Source organism: Alligator mississippiensis, chromosome 6 (assembly GCF_030867095.1).
Source record: "Alligator mississippiensis isolate rAllMis1 chromosome 6, rAllMis1, whole genome shotgun sequence".
Lineage (NCBI taxonomy): Eukaryota > Metazoa > Chordata > Crocodylia > Alligatoridae > Alligator > Alligator mississippiensis.
Window position 1 is genome coordinate 5,668,375 of NC_081829.1, and position 13,056 is coordinate 5,681,430.

Consider the following 13,056-nt stretch of genomic DNA (forward strand, 5'->3'; position numbering starts at 1 on the left):
GTCCTCTGCTTGAAGCAAGAGTTAGACTGGAGGTAGCTTGGAGGAATCAGTGGTATTAAAGGATTAGTTTCATTGGGAAAAACTCACCTTTTATGATGATAGGCCCCAAGTAGTGCCACAGCTAACCTCTGCTAAAGGCTTTAGAGTGTCTCTTAGCTCAGCTCAATCTCTTACCAAAGCCTTTCTGTTGCTCCAGATAAGTCTACCTCAGCAGAGGAATACTATAGGAGGCAAGGACCTCCATTACCACCCATTAATTGAAAGGTCCATTGCAATCTATTTAGAGCCACACCAGTCTTGTTCAGAGAAGGGTCAGCATTCTTTTTTTGGAGATTATTCAGGGTCCATGCAAAAGGTACTCAGGTGTTGGACAGACACTTACAGTGCAGTATGTAATACCTTAAGATATTGGGTGGCATAGAAAATATGAAAGTCCTATAGTTTCTAAACTTAGATCTGCTCCAGGTCCATTAAGTAATCATGCAGTTCAGAGTAGTTACTACCTTGCAACAGCCATTGGGTTAAGGAAGCAATTACTACCCCTCAGTGGCTGGGACAAAGATGACTCGCCAAGCTCACCCATAAAGGGGCACCATTTATTCCTTTCAAAATGTTACAATAAAACCCATACAATTTTTTTTTTTTTTTTTTTAGAAGTTAGAAAATTGCAAATCAAGTGTCTTGGCCATTAAAAAATTATTTACAGAGACAAAACAAAGTTGCTTCACATTATACAGCTGGCACTCTCCCCTCCCTCCCACCCCCAAAAACAGAAGAGTTATTCCCTTAGAAGCAAAATTAAAAACACAGCGGACTTACAAGCTTTACGGTTTTAAGCCAATAGTAAGACATTATAAAAAACTAACCAGATTAGCTTTTAAACCATTGGTTTCTATAAAAAGCACAAAATACTTTAAATGAAGTCAGAACCAGGAATGTAAACTGAGGTGGGGGATAGTGGGGCGGAAAGAATCCGGTAAACTTCACTGGCTTGTTGGGCTTTGAAAGCTGCTTGGGAGATTAGTTGAAATAGTAGGCCAGTAGAGATGCCAGAGTTTGGTGTAATATCTGGGTTCTCAGTAAACTGTCTAAATAAATTCCAGTTATGTCCAGGATTATCTTCCTCCACAGTTTTAAAGGATTCAGGGAGGGGGAAAAATAAAAGCTACTCCAAGTTGTAGTGGTGGAAATCCAGATCAGTTTTCTAACAGTGCAGAGTTGTACTAAGGCGGGGGAGAAATAATTCAGGTGTCTTAAATTTTAGAAGGTGTTGTCAGTTCTACTTTGAAGACAGAAGGTGTGTGGGCAAGTCAGCAAATCCATGGTGTTACTGGGATGAGGAGGATGGCACAAAAGTCTTAAGTTATGATAATGCCAGGCAGGCTCTACTCTTCCTTCTGCTCAGCTGCTGCAAGTGTTGTACTGGGCTCAGGCTCTACAGGTTTTGAGGGCTCCTCTGGCTTAGCCATTTCCTCCTGAGTGTCTCCTGCTTGTGGCTGCTGCTCCTCCTTGGTTTCCCCTGCTTCTTCGTCTTCCCTTTTAGGCTCCACTTCTTGCTGCCCCTCAGCAGCAGGAGCGGCAGGACTGTTCTCTGCTGCAGCAGCTTTTTCCTCTGCCTTCCCCTCCGGGGTTGTAGTGGTCTGCTCGGTTTCGCTGGTAGAACAAGTGGGGTTCTCCTCTCCTTTGGCTTCTGCTTTGTCCTGCTCATCGGTGGGAGAGGACACTGAAGAATCTCCACCCTCCTTCTTGTTCTTCCTGAAGGAGATCCCACTCAGCTTGAAGGACTTCTTGAAGGAGAACTTCTTCTTCTTCTTGTTGGGGGTTTCCTTGCAGGGTGCAGCTCCCTCAGGCTTGGCCTCTCCGCCTTCAGCGGCAGGGGCTGGCTCAATGACATCTCCACTGGCAGACTCTGCCTTGGCCTCCTCTTTGACCGGTTCAGCAGATCCATTGCCATTCAGTGGTGGGGCTTCTCCATCCGCCTTGGGAGACATGTCCCCATTGATCTTCACATGGCCGTTCTCCTGTTTGGGAGGGAACCGCCAACAAATTAAAAAAAAAAAAAAAGCCAAGCTGTGGCATCATCCCAAGGAAACTGGAGATGGATCAATAACAGCTCCTGCTTAGTTGCTAGCGGGTTGGGGGATAGCCGCCACATAGGATCAGCAGAGGTTGGCTAGGAAACCTGCATTCTTGTCTCATTACATAGGCGGCTCGTGGGAAGGGGGTGGGAATAGGAACCTGGGCTTGCTCCATTAGCTGGGGTGATCAGGCCAGGGGGCTGGATTCTCTCCCTGCTCCCCGGGGCAAGCTTGGGCTGCTGTTTTCCTTCTTCTCCTCCTCCTGCCAAGTGTTAGAGCAGGGAGGAGAAGGAGGCAGGAGGAGACCCTGGCCCTGGACACCGGTTCTTACGGGACAACCGAGCTAGAGAAGCCAGGCATCAAGCCCCCCACGGGCTAGTCCCGAGCGGCGGCTGCGGGCGGGGAGCGCGGTGCCCGCTCCCGGCGACGGCGCGGCCAGGGGGCGCCCGCGCTCCATCCCGCAGCCTCCGCCGGGGCGTGGAGCGAGCCCCGCGCAACAATGCACGCAGCCGGGCGGGGAGGGGGCGCGCAGCCGGCCGCCCCCGCCCTTTGCTTCCCATTAAAGAAAGAAAAAAAAAAAGCCACAAGCCAGCCCGCAGCCCCCTCCGGGGAGGCCGACCTCGCACAAAGGAGGCTGCAGCTCCCCGGCTTTGCAAGCCCCGGGGGGAGAGCTGGGGGCGAGTGCACCTCGAGCCCCTCCCCGGGTCCGCACGGGGCTGCTCGGGGGGCTTCCCCCCGCCCCTCCCGGGCCCCGCAGCCCCGGCTCCTTCCTTTGTTCCCCTGCCCGCACTCCGCGCCGGGGCCGAGCGCCAGACAAAGACTTGCCGCGCCGCGGCTCCGGCTGCTCCAGCCCCGGGGGAGCCGCGGCACCAGCGCGGGCGGGGCTCGGCGGTGCATCGGACCCTTCGTGGTCGGGGCAGCCTCCCCCCAGCCCCAGCCCCAGCCCCGGCACAGCTGGCTTGCAGCTGCAGCAGGCACCAGTGGGTGTGACCCCGCCCGGACGTCCACCTTTTGGGAGCGGGGACAAGGCACCCCAGCCGGGGCCAGCAAGGGGCGAGGTCTCCCCTCCCAAGTTTGGGGGGGGGGGGGGGAAGGAGACTAGGCTTTCCTCCAGCAACCAGCCTATATGCACCAGGAGGAGGGGAGGGGAAGGGAAGGGAAAGGAAAGGACCCCCCCCACTTTCTAACAGAGACAAGAGGCACCCACCTGGCCATTGGATTTGGAGGGAGAGACCGATACGGCCTCTGCCGACTTCTGGGCGATCACGTCTCCTTTCGCTGCCTTGGAGCCCTGGCTTCCCATGTCTGCGCGATGGACAAGCCAAATCCCCCGCCCGGGAAAAAAAAGCAAACCAAAAAACAGGGGGGGAAAAAAAAGCCAAGAGAGAAAGAGAGCAGCTGGGGGAGGCGCCCCGACACCCCGCCGCGCTGTCGGATCAGCGTCGTCCTCCTTCAAGCCGAGGGAGAAAAAGTAAAGCCCTTGCCCCAAAGCGCCGGGGAGGAAAGTCCCGGGCTGCTAATGCCAAAGCCCAGTGCGTGGGGCGGGGGTCAAGGGCCCCCAGCGGGGAGAGATCGGCCCCTGGCAGCAAGCAGGTCCCGGCCGGGCTCGGCAGCTCCGCGCACCCAAATGGAGAGAAACCCCCGCGCCCGCTAATAAGCGTGCAAAGCAGGGGGGCGTGGCGGGCATTTAAATGCCCGCCCAATGGGAGGTGCCGGCTGCTGAGCCCCCCGCACAAAGGGAAGGGCCTGGTCCCCCCATGCAAGGGGTTGGGAGGCCATGTGGGGGTCAGGGGTGCTAGGTAAGGGGGGCCCCATCTGGGTGCTGCTGCTCGCGGGTGTCGCTTGCGCGGGGATCCCGGGCCCCGCTCCCCCCCGCGGGCCTCGGCCGGGGTGAAACTGACCAGCTGTTTCCCTCTGCCCTGGCCGAGCTCCCTCCCCACAAAGCCGGTCTCCAGGTGGCTGCTGAGGAGCGCAGCAATGGGTGGCTTGCCCGGCTTCAAAAACACGCTTCTGCCTCAGATGTTGTGCACTAGGTTTGTTGCACCTCCTCACCCTTTGCAAATGCCTGGATCTGGAAGGAGGTGGCCTGAGGGTAAATATTGTAGCAGTGGTGGCCTTAGGGTTGTTGGAGCCCTGGGCAAGAGTCATTTGGGGCCCCCTCAAGGCATAATTTGGATGACTGATAAGCAGGTCGGACATTTGTTGCAACATTTTGGGGTCCTGGGTGCTTGCCTGGTTTGTCCTCCCCTGAGTCTGCCACTGGTTGTAGCCCCCATGGTCTGGAAATGATGCCAGGGCAAGGATTTCTGAGGTTGCTCTCTTTTGTTGGACTAACTATGTAGTTGGGATGAAATTAGCTGACCTTTCCCATGCAAGACATTCTTCCTTTGGGGCCTCTAAGAAGGGCCCTTTTTCTTTGCCCTCCGCCTCTATATGCCTGCTTTTGTGCAATGGAGGGCACTTGGTGTCTGGTTTGTTTCATAGTCTCTCCCCCATGCACATACATCCCCTACCCCCAGTCGAGCCAAACTTTTCTTGCTCTTTGAGTGGATCTTTCATAGGGCAAGATAAGGGGAAAAAAGGCTTTAAGCAAACTAGCAAAATGTCAGTGGAAACCAGCCCCCAAAATATCCAGGGCTAATGGCTGCAAGTGAACCTACATGGAACTTTTTCATTTTCATTTGCTGAAATTTCCTATTGATGCTGCCCCTGACATCACTGGAAAGCAATGTTAGAACTTGGTGAAGAAAACTGGACTATGGGCTTTGTTTCTGGAGGTGCTGAGCCCTTGGTGGAACGGATTATGCTCAGCACTTCTGACAATCAAGCTAGGAGTCAGGTTCAAATTGGCCCCATCTGGTTTAAAACGGCCACAATTGATGCTGCCAGCCCTCCCACATGAAGCAGCAGGGAGGCTCAGGGTGTCACGCTCCAGTGAAGGCTATTCCCCAGGCATCGGATAAAGTGAGGTAGCCCCTGTGTGTCTCCTGCCTTATAAAAAGCATGGTGTATGGATGGAGAATAGGTAAGTCTGAAGAGACGGGGTTAGAGTATCATGGTCCCAATGGGTTGCTCAGCTACTGGGCCTTTGTACTCTGCCATCATGCCTCCTGTGGGGGAGTCATTTAGCAATTGCACAGCAGCTTTGCACTCCTGCAGGAGTGAGGTGCTCCCATCTCCCTTATCAGGGACGCTTATCTTGTACTTGTGTGCCTCATTCCTCCCTAGCCTCATAGTTATCCTGGCTTTGGCCAGTGAAGGAACAAGATCAGTGTCTCCCTGCAAGGAGTTAATGCTTAGCCTTACTTGGCCCTATGTGTAGCTTTAGCTTCCAGAGGAGCAGGACAACCTAGTGCAACCAGCTGTGCGCTGCTGCAATAAAGGGGTAGGATCAAGGCCAGCATCTGGGCTGGAAAACAATGGCACGTTGTATTTGTTTTACCAACAAGGTCATGTTTTGTCTTCCCTTCCCCCACCCCCCACTGCTGGAGCAAAATATCTGTGTTAATTAAAATAGACCTCATCTTCCTTATTGACTCTTGGTTGTCAGTTGATAAAGCCTTTGAATGGGTGCCATGTGTCTTTTCATTTGTCCTCCTGATCTTTAATCCATATGTTAAAATCTGGAGTTGCCCAATGGGCCATAAGGGCAGTGAAGGGGCCATTGAGGATTTATAGGACTTAACTGAATGCCTCCGTTTAGAATTCTAAATTCTCAAGCCCTTGTGAGCTCCAGAGAGCTGAAGGGTGGGTTTCAATGAATCCCTTAGGCAGCATCAGATAAAAACACTGCTTTTTTGAGTTCAGCACCACAAAATATTTTATTCTTAAAAGAGGAACATGGGTGCAAATCTTCTTTGCTTCATGTGCTGGGACACGCACACAAAAAGAAAACAGCCAGGGAATATGGTGTTATGGGTGCTGCTTCTCTCTGCAGCAGGAGTGTCAGCTCTGCCCTGATTTCTGGGCTGGGCCCATTCCTGTGGATGCTAAATTGCAGCTAATTCATTTTCCAAAACTTCTGGAGCTTGTTCACAACTGTGTTCATGAATATGGGTGAGTTTACTGCCAGGAGGATTCATTTTCTTCTGTCTCCCCACAGAATGGACACGGCCTGGACAGATGCAGTGCGAGTTTCTCCCACACCGCATCACCCTATGCGTCTGTCCCCTTACCTGGAGAGAGCACCTGGACTAAGGAGAGAATTCAGTCCATTCACTCCTCTGTGTTGCTGGGACAGATGCTGAGGCACGCTGCAGGACCAGGCTTTGTGGAATGGGACTGATGCCATCAGTTTGCAGAAGCCATCAAACAGTCACGAGATGGTCTAGTCTTCACTGCCCCTCAAACTATGGTAAGCGTAACTATAGTCAGACCTGCACAGCCAGGCGGCGTTTACAGCCAACCGTTCAATATTCCATCTAAAAAATGTATCAGCCTTTATGGCCTGTCTAGACCTGCTGCCTACTCTGTTGCTATTGTTGCCTTCTGAGAAATGGAGGGCAGCTATTCCATGTTGATTGCTTTAGCTGGCAATACAAAGGGGCAGAAAGCTGCAGAGTGTTCTCCAAGGCACCCCTCAGTGCACCCTGGCACGGACATCTGAGAGATGAGAGGATTGGCCAATCTGAATTCAAAGACGTGAGTAAATAGGCGGGATAGGCAGCAGTGGCAGGACATGTCAGATCCCACATGCAGCCTGATTGTTATGTTAATGAGAACCCAGTTTTCAGGCAAGGTCAAAATGCAGGATCCTTCAGTTGTCTGGGGGCACTGATTGGTAACAGCTGTAACCTCGGTCACAGTGGTTGGAGTAGAGCGGCTTTTCGAGTGGCTGCTAAGCTTAGTGGGCTTTGAAACTGCCACACAAAAATGAAAGCTTTTTACCAGTCTCTTGAGCAATCCACTCTCCCCTTGTGCCTGTTTGTTGTTCTAGCACATGAATAATATTATGTTCACCTGGCTTGAGTGTCACCCCTGTTGACTATCACGTGAAGTGTGTGCAAATGCCTGTCTCCACCTGAAGTCCTGGTGAAGAATTTGGCACTCAAGAGCCCCTGCTACATCTTAGATCGGGGCGGGCAATTATTTTGGGCAGAGGGCCACTTACTGCATTTTGGCAAGCCATCAAGGGCCACATGACAGGCAGCCCAGGTTAGATTAATATTAATTTTCTAAATTGTTTAGGGTCCTGTGGGCCAGATGGAATGGCCTGGTGGGCTGCATCTGGCCCACAGGATGCATTTTGCCCACCCCTGCCTTGGATGTATTATTCAGTTAATGAACTGGTTAAACATGCAATAAATGTAGACCAGCCACACTGGCAAAGTAATTAGCACACAATAAAAACGACTGCCCAGCTACAAAAAGAGCCGACCAGCTATCAAGTTAGTGCTTGAATATGTGTAGCAACTCTATCACTGGTTTCTATCCAGCTTTCATTTGAGCAGGGCCCTAGAAATGAAATGACAGCTAGAAGAACCAAAACCAGGGCTGGAAACAGGATTGACAGTGAAATGTCTCTCAATCTTGCTGACATTTCCCTGCGTGGGCAAGAGCTGTCCTCCTTTGGTGTGGGTGGAGATAAAGCTGTCCCCTGTAGTCTGCCTTGCCTGTGTTGAGTGCTGTATGCGTTTGTGTTTTGCTGTGGAGGGGCTTCATCCTCTGAAAGTGAGATCTAAGGAGCTGTCCTGGCGTCTCCTGGACGCCATTCTCTGCTGCTGCTTTGTGTTCTCTATTACATCTCATCTACCCCAGCAAAAGTCCTGGTCTGTCTTTGCCAGTTTGTCGGAGCAGGGGTTTTGCTGCATAATGCCTTAATGGCTGGAATGCAATGGGGGTCAGTGGAGCAGGAGCATTGCCTGTGCCTTACCAAACACAATCCAACCCTTCCTCTCCCCGGTAGCTGTTTGCTAGGAAGGGATTTTCCTCAATGAAGCAATAGGCTGGCAATGTCGGAGTGACAGGGCTTGTTTAGCAGAAGGAGAGGATTTATTGGAAATGTGGGGGGAACCCCATTCTGAGAGCTGTGCCTCTGGGGTATTGTGTAGCTTCACTGGTGCTACTTGCTGGCTGGAGCTCTGCTCACAGGTTTTTCTCCATCTGTGTCCCGCCTCCCCCCTGTGCAGAACCCAGATCCCTTTTTCATTTTGCTCCAGGGGAGAAAGTGCTTTACACCCCGCTGCGCCCCTGCCACAGTGATCATGGGCCAGAGCTAAAGTGATGGGAGGCAGATGTGATGTTTCTAAAGGGCAAACTTTAGCATGATTAGCGAGGTCAAGATGCCTCCCTGCTGGGGAGGGGGAAATGGCCCCTTTCATCATCATCATCATGGATGCACTAGATCTTGCTTATATTTTGACAGAAGCTTTCATCCCAAAAGATCCCTGACCACCAAGTCGCTCTTGTTTTAGAAAGGACTTTAAATCCCCTCGTCTTCTGGGAAGCCAACAAGGAATGCATTTCCTCTGGATTTCCCACTGTTTCCCATCATCTTGTCTGCTCTGTCTGTTCTTTATATATCGCTGATGCTGGATTTCACTAGGACTGGGGCTTTTTTTCTGCCTGCAGTAGGAAATCTTGCTGCAGTGTTGGCGCTCTGATCCTCACCTGAGATACGCCTGGGACCCCAGGAGCAGTGGTCTGCCTGGGTAGCTCTGATGGCAAATTTTGGTCCTGTTCTGACTGAGGGGCAGGGACTGCTTTCTTTTTGTTTTGTATGGGGCAGAGCACATTGCTAGATGGCATGGCAAAACTCTGCACTAATCTAAAAGGTCTCTGAAATGCAGCTACCTCTGGGGTGCGGAGCTGTAGCCTGCTCTCAGCAAGGCAGCACCCTGCAGGAGAGTCAAACTCACTGATGTCACCACTAATCCTTTCACTGCTTTGAATGGGCTTTGGGCAAGTGCCAAAAGTCGCACGGTGCAGCAGACATGGGCAAGTCTGTCTACCTGTTTTTTCCATGTGATGCTCATGCCTAAAAGTCCTCATGGAGGAGACGTCTGCGCTGATGTTATTTTTCTGTTTTCAGAGCCTAGTTAAAGCACCAAAGATTATTAATTTATTCCGTGTTAAGTGCTGACAGCCTGCAGGAGACAGACGCAAACATTCTTCCTGCCTGAGGAGCTTAGACTCCAGCTAGATGGACAGCACCATTTGCAGCCTCACACCCTGACCCTGTCTCCTTTGTTATTCATCCAGCTTGCATTTAAGAATTAACGCGATTATTTATTCATTTATATGGAGTCTTTCACAAGTGTCTTCTCATCTGCTAGTGAATCTTAGCTGAGTTAGAGGCAGCCCCACCAGGATAGACAATGCCACTTGGCATAAAGGAGAAGGCTTTCCATTTTGCTTTAAAAATAGCAACAGAATTAGCTAATTAGATCTCTCTGGGGAGAGAATTCCAGCAGGAAGAGCACAGGCCAAAGCTGCGCTTCTTTGAATGTGCAGAGGGGAAAGGGTGAACTGGAACATCCTAGCATTGGCAGAGCTCAAGTGTGGAAATACTCGGGGCTCTTTAGAGACGGGGCTGAAACCTCGGCGTTCAGTTGGCTCCTCGATCCACACCTAAGCCTCTGTGACCGGCAGAGATTGTACCACTTTAAATGTACCTGTGTGTGGTTCAAGCAGTGCAATGTGTAGATGCAGTTATATCAACAGACAGGCTCCTGTTGACACAGTGCAAAGGTGATTTCCGCAAAATGGCTACCTAAAAACTAAGCACCGGTACTGTTGCGCTGCTGATGTAGCTGTCGGTGATCTCTGCATAGTTCTAACTATGAATACGAGAATGCATAGTCGTCTGAACGCGCGGACAGTTAGCTTGGTGTTCAGGTGTGCTCAGCCGTGTCAACACTACAGGCATCTTCTGGCATCCCTCTGTTTTGGGGTTAGAAAAGGTGTGATCCCTGACTGACAGCTGTGCAGCCAGAAGCCTTTAGCGTAGATGTCATTATGTTGGCAAAACCATTCTTCTCCCAGCCTAGGTTTTACGATACCAGGCTACCACGTGCCTCTGCCAGTGGCCATATTATACAGCTGTTCCTCTATTAGTGTTCCTCATATAATGGACATAAGGACTTAGCCCCTCTGGTTAAGTCCAACAAACCTGTTTTCCACTCTCCTTGCTAATTAATGAAAAAGCAGGGTAACAGCATGAGTAACAAGGGCGGTAGATCAGGAAGTAGTGTGAGGATGGAGTAAGTGGAGAAAGCAGTCAGGAGATTATTGCAATAATTGGTGACTGACACCCGTGCAGCCAGGAACCTCAAAGCATTTTGCAAGGGTGTGTGCGTGTCACTCGCTGCTTGGAGAAATCCAGGATGGGAAAGTGACTTGTCCGCAGACTCGGTGCTGGGAAATCCTCTTGCAGAAGTGGCCTTTGTTTCTGTGAGTTTAATTCACTTCCTAAAAAAACTAGGGTGGATATGCAGGGGAGGAATGTACTAAGGCTCTTGGCCTAGATTAATTTAGCTTTCCCTTCTGATGTGTCCTCATGCAGATGTGCCCTGTGAGGCCACTCACTGACTTGGATACAGATGCCCCACTGGAGTAGCAGAGACTATTGACCAACACACTAAAACATTCCCATTTCAGGAACTTGGGGCTAGATGCAGACAAAAAGGGTCTTGGGTATATAACGGCGCACACCAGGCCAGCTGCATGTGTATGGCTATCAAGTGGCTTGGGCAGGATGTCACCATTACTTTCCACTCAATCAAATAGGGCACTATTTGGAGCTAAAGCCTTGAGTAATAGCCCTCGGACCAAGAGGGCACGCAGGTATACACATGGGAATTGGCTGAGATTATGGCAGAGATGGTCTAGGTTGTTGTCTGGTGCCTGCGTGAAAACGGGGCCTACATTAACACCAGCCCTGGTGCCAAGACTGACTGTTGGGGTCTGGCTACGCCAGCCCCAGTTTCATCCATCTCTACCCTAGTGTTGGGTGACTCCGTGCTGCCCAGGCACTTTCACTAGAGACAGCAGCATTATGCCAAGGGGCTTGGGAGTCTGTTCTGCTTTGACGCTGGTATCTGGTAGAAGGGAATCATCAATGACCTTTACTTTCTGTGGAGCTGCCAAGGAAAATAATGGGCTAAAGGTGGAGGGGAGGGGAGGAGAACATCAAGAGCGCTGAGAATTGCACGATCCAAATTCACTCTCTCTCCTGTCATACGCAAGAGATTACAGCATAGCCCACAATGGCCGGATTGTCTGTGCCTTTGAAATGCACCTGGGCGGGAGACTGGTTTGGTTTCCGTAGAATATGATTGCAATTGAGTATTGGAGGCTTTCAAGATAGGAGGTGGCTTCGGGAGGCGACCTTTCCTGTTTTTTGCCAGGTGATGCAATCAGCGTGGACTTTGTGGAGGACCGTTGCTGCCAGCATTTTCCTAGCACGCTGCGCCGTGGTCTTGTCCCTCTCCAGACATGGCTTCTGCTTCGTGGTGGGGGAAGGAGGCTTTTGCATGTACAGCTCTTTGTGGCCTCCTTTAGCAAAAAAAAAAAGTGTGGCGTTGCTCTTGTCTGTTTATTTAATTTCATCGGTATCATCCTGTTGTCACTGCTGGCTGGAAAGTAGCGACTGAGCTTGATCTGGATTATCTCATGTTAATCTTAGATGTAGCTAGCGATGGCATTTGTGTAGATGCCCATCACCAGACTTCAAAGAGGATGAGTCCAAGTGTGCGTGTAATCTGATCTAGTAGATCTCTGAATCTGGGATCTCTGAACGCCAGTGGAATAACTGAGTTGTAGCAGAACTCCAGGAGGGGTCTGCCTTCCCTTCAGAGCTGCTTCCAGGAAGCCGAGCAGGGAATCGGAAGACCGGCTTGACGTGTCTCTTCATCGGACCCAGACGCAGAGGACGCGTCTTTGCTTAGCAGAGGTGCCAGGAGTCCCTTCACCAGGAAATCCCCTGGGCCCTGGGGTTTCCAGCAGGATGGCTGTGACTCCACACTTTCACTTTCGTTCAATCGCATTAAGTGGCCCAGCTAACTCTTGTGTTTATGCCTGAGCCACCCAGACTAAGGAACGGGGGCCTTACACAGCAGAGCTTTATCCCAAGCGCCCATCACTCTCTTGGTAGGGAAGACCCCCATAGTAGTCAGGATCTTGGGTCACACCGCTGCTGTTTGCATGGCTTGTCATTGCCTTCTGGAGCAGGCTTATCACATCAGGCGCCCTGTGTACGCAGGCAGGGTTGAGCCATGGTCCATTCTGGCCCTCGGGGGCCTTGTGATGTTGATAAATGTTGCTGCAGGTCCTAAGAGATAGAGACCACTTGCATCTCCATCAAAGCAGCTCCATTGACTTGAATGAAGTCACTCCTGGTTTACACAAGCCTGAGAGAAGAATTGAGGCTGGAGAGATTAGCAACCCTGAGTCAACAGGGGAGGCAAGAAAGAGGGAGCCACTTTGTTTCTTATCTCCAAGGCCATTTGCCCTCCTTTTGGCCAAGAGTTTGAATGTTAACAAAAGCCCCAAGCCCCGTCAGCTGCCAGCTGGAGCTGAAGCAGGCAGGGGAGGAGGCTGCACTCGGTATCTTCTCCTCTGCCCTCCATGCCCAGGAGCAGTGCTAAATTGGCAGCTCAGGGAGCCCAGGATTGTCTTTGTCCCACAGAAGGTGGCATGGGACCAGGACACCAGCATCCTTTGTGCCCATCCTACCTCTAGTAGTAAATGCCAGTACTGCCCTACAGGGATCCCTGCTAGATGTGTGGGGAGAAGTCAGGTGCTGGAGCCCATTCAAGCTGTGATTTCTCTGCCGAGGCTGCCAGCATGTGGCCCATTTGGGTGATGCCAAGACTCACTCGGGAGTTAGACTGAGATCTACTCAATGTATTACCCTCAGGCTACCCCTCATGATGTGCTGACAGTCTTCAGTCTTAGTTCAGGCTGGCCAAGCTTGACCCAGCACCCATGGGGTAAAAGGTTTCCTGCCTTCTCACCCAGCCCACTTTGCCCCTTTCAG

General features: G+C 51.3%; 1 protein-coding gene and 1 long non-coding RNA gene across 2 annotated transcripts in view; one reads left to right on the top strand and one right to left on the bottom strand.

Annotated features, from left to right (window-relative positions):
• Positions 1-582: 582 nt before the first annotated feature.
• Positions 583-3,687, bottom strand: MARCKSL1 (MARCKS like 1). Its single transcript, XM_006274809.4, has 2 exons — positions 3,286-3,687; positions 583-2,021 (listed from the first exon to the last, which is right to left on the bottom strand). The coding sequence occupies exons 1-2, from the start codon at positions 3,379-3,381 to the stop codon at positions 1,386-1,388; spliced, it is 732 nt and encodes a 243-aa protein (XP_006274871.1). The 5' UTR covers positions 3,382-3,687; the 3' UTR covers positions 583-1,385.
• A 95-nt stretch (positions 3,688-3,782) lies between these two features.
• LOC109286021 (uncharacterized) overlaps positions 3,783-13,056 on the top strand; it is an 85,975-nt gene continuing 76,701 nt past the window's right edge. Inside the window, exons 1-2 of the long non-coding RNA XR_009462927.1 lie at positions 3,783-4,170; positions 6,181-6,432. This is a non-coding gene — a long non-coding RNA (uncharacterized LOC109286021). The remainder of the gene's footprint in view (positions 4,171-6,180; positions 6,433-13,056) is intronic.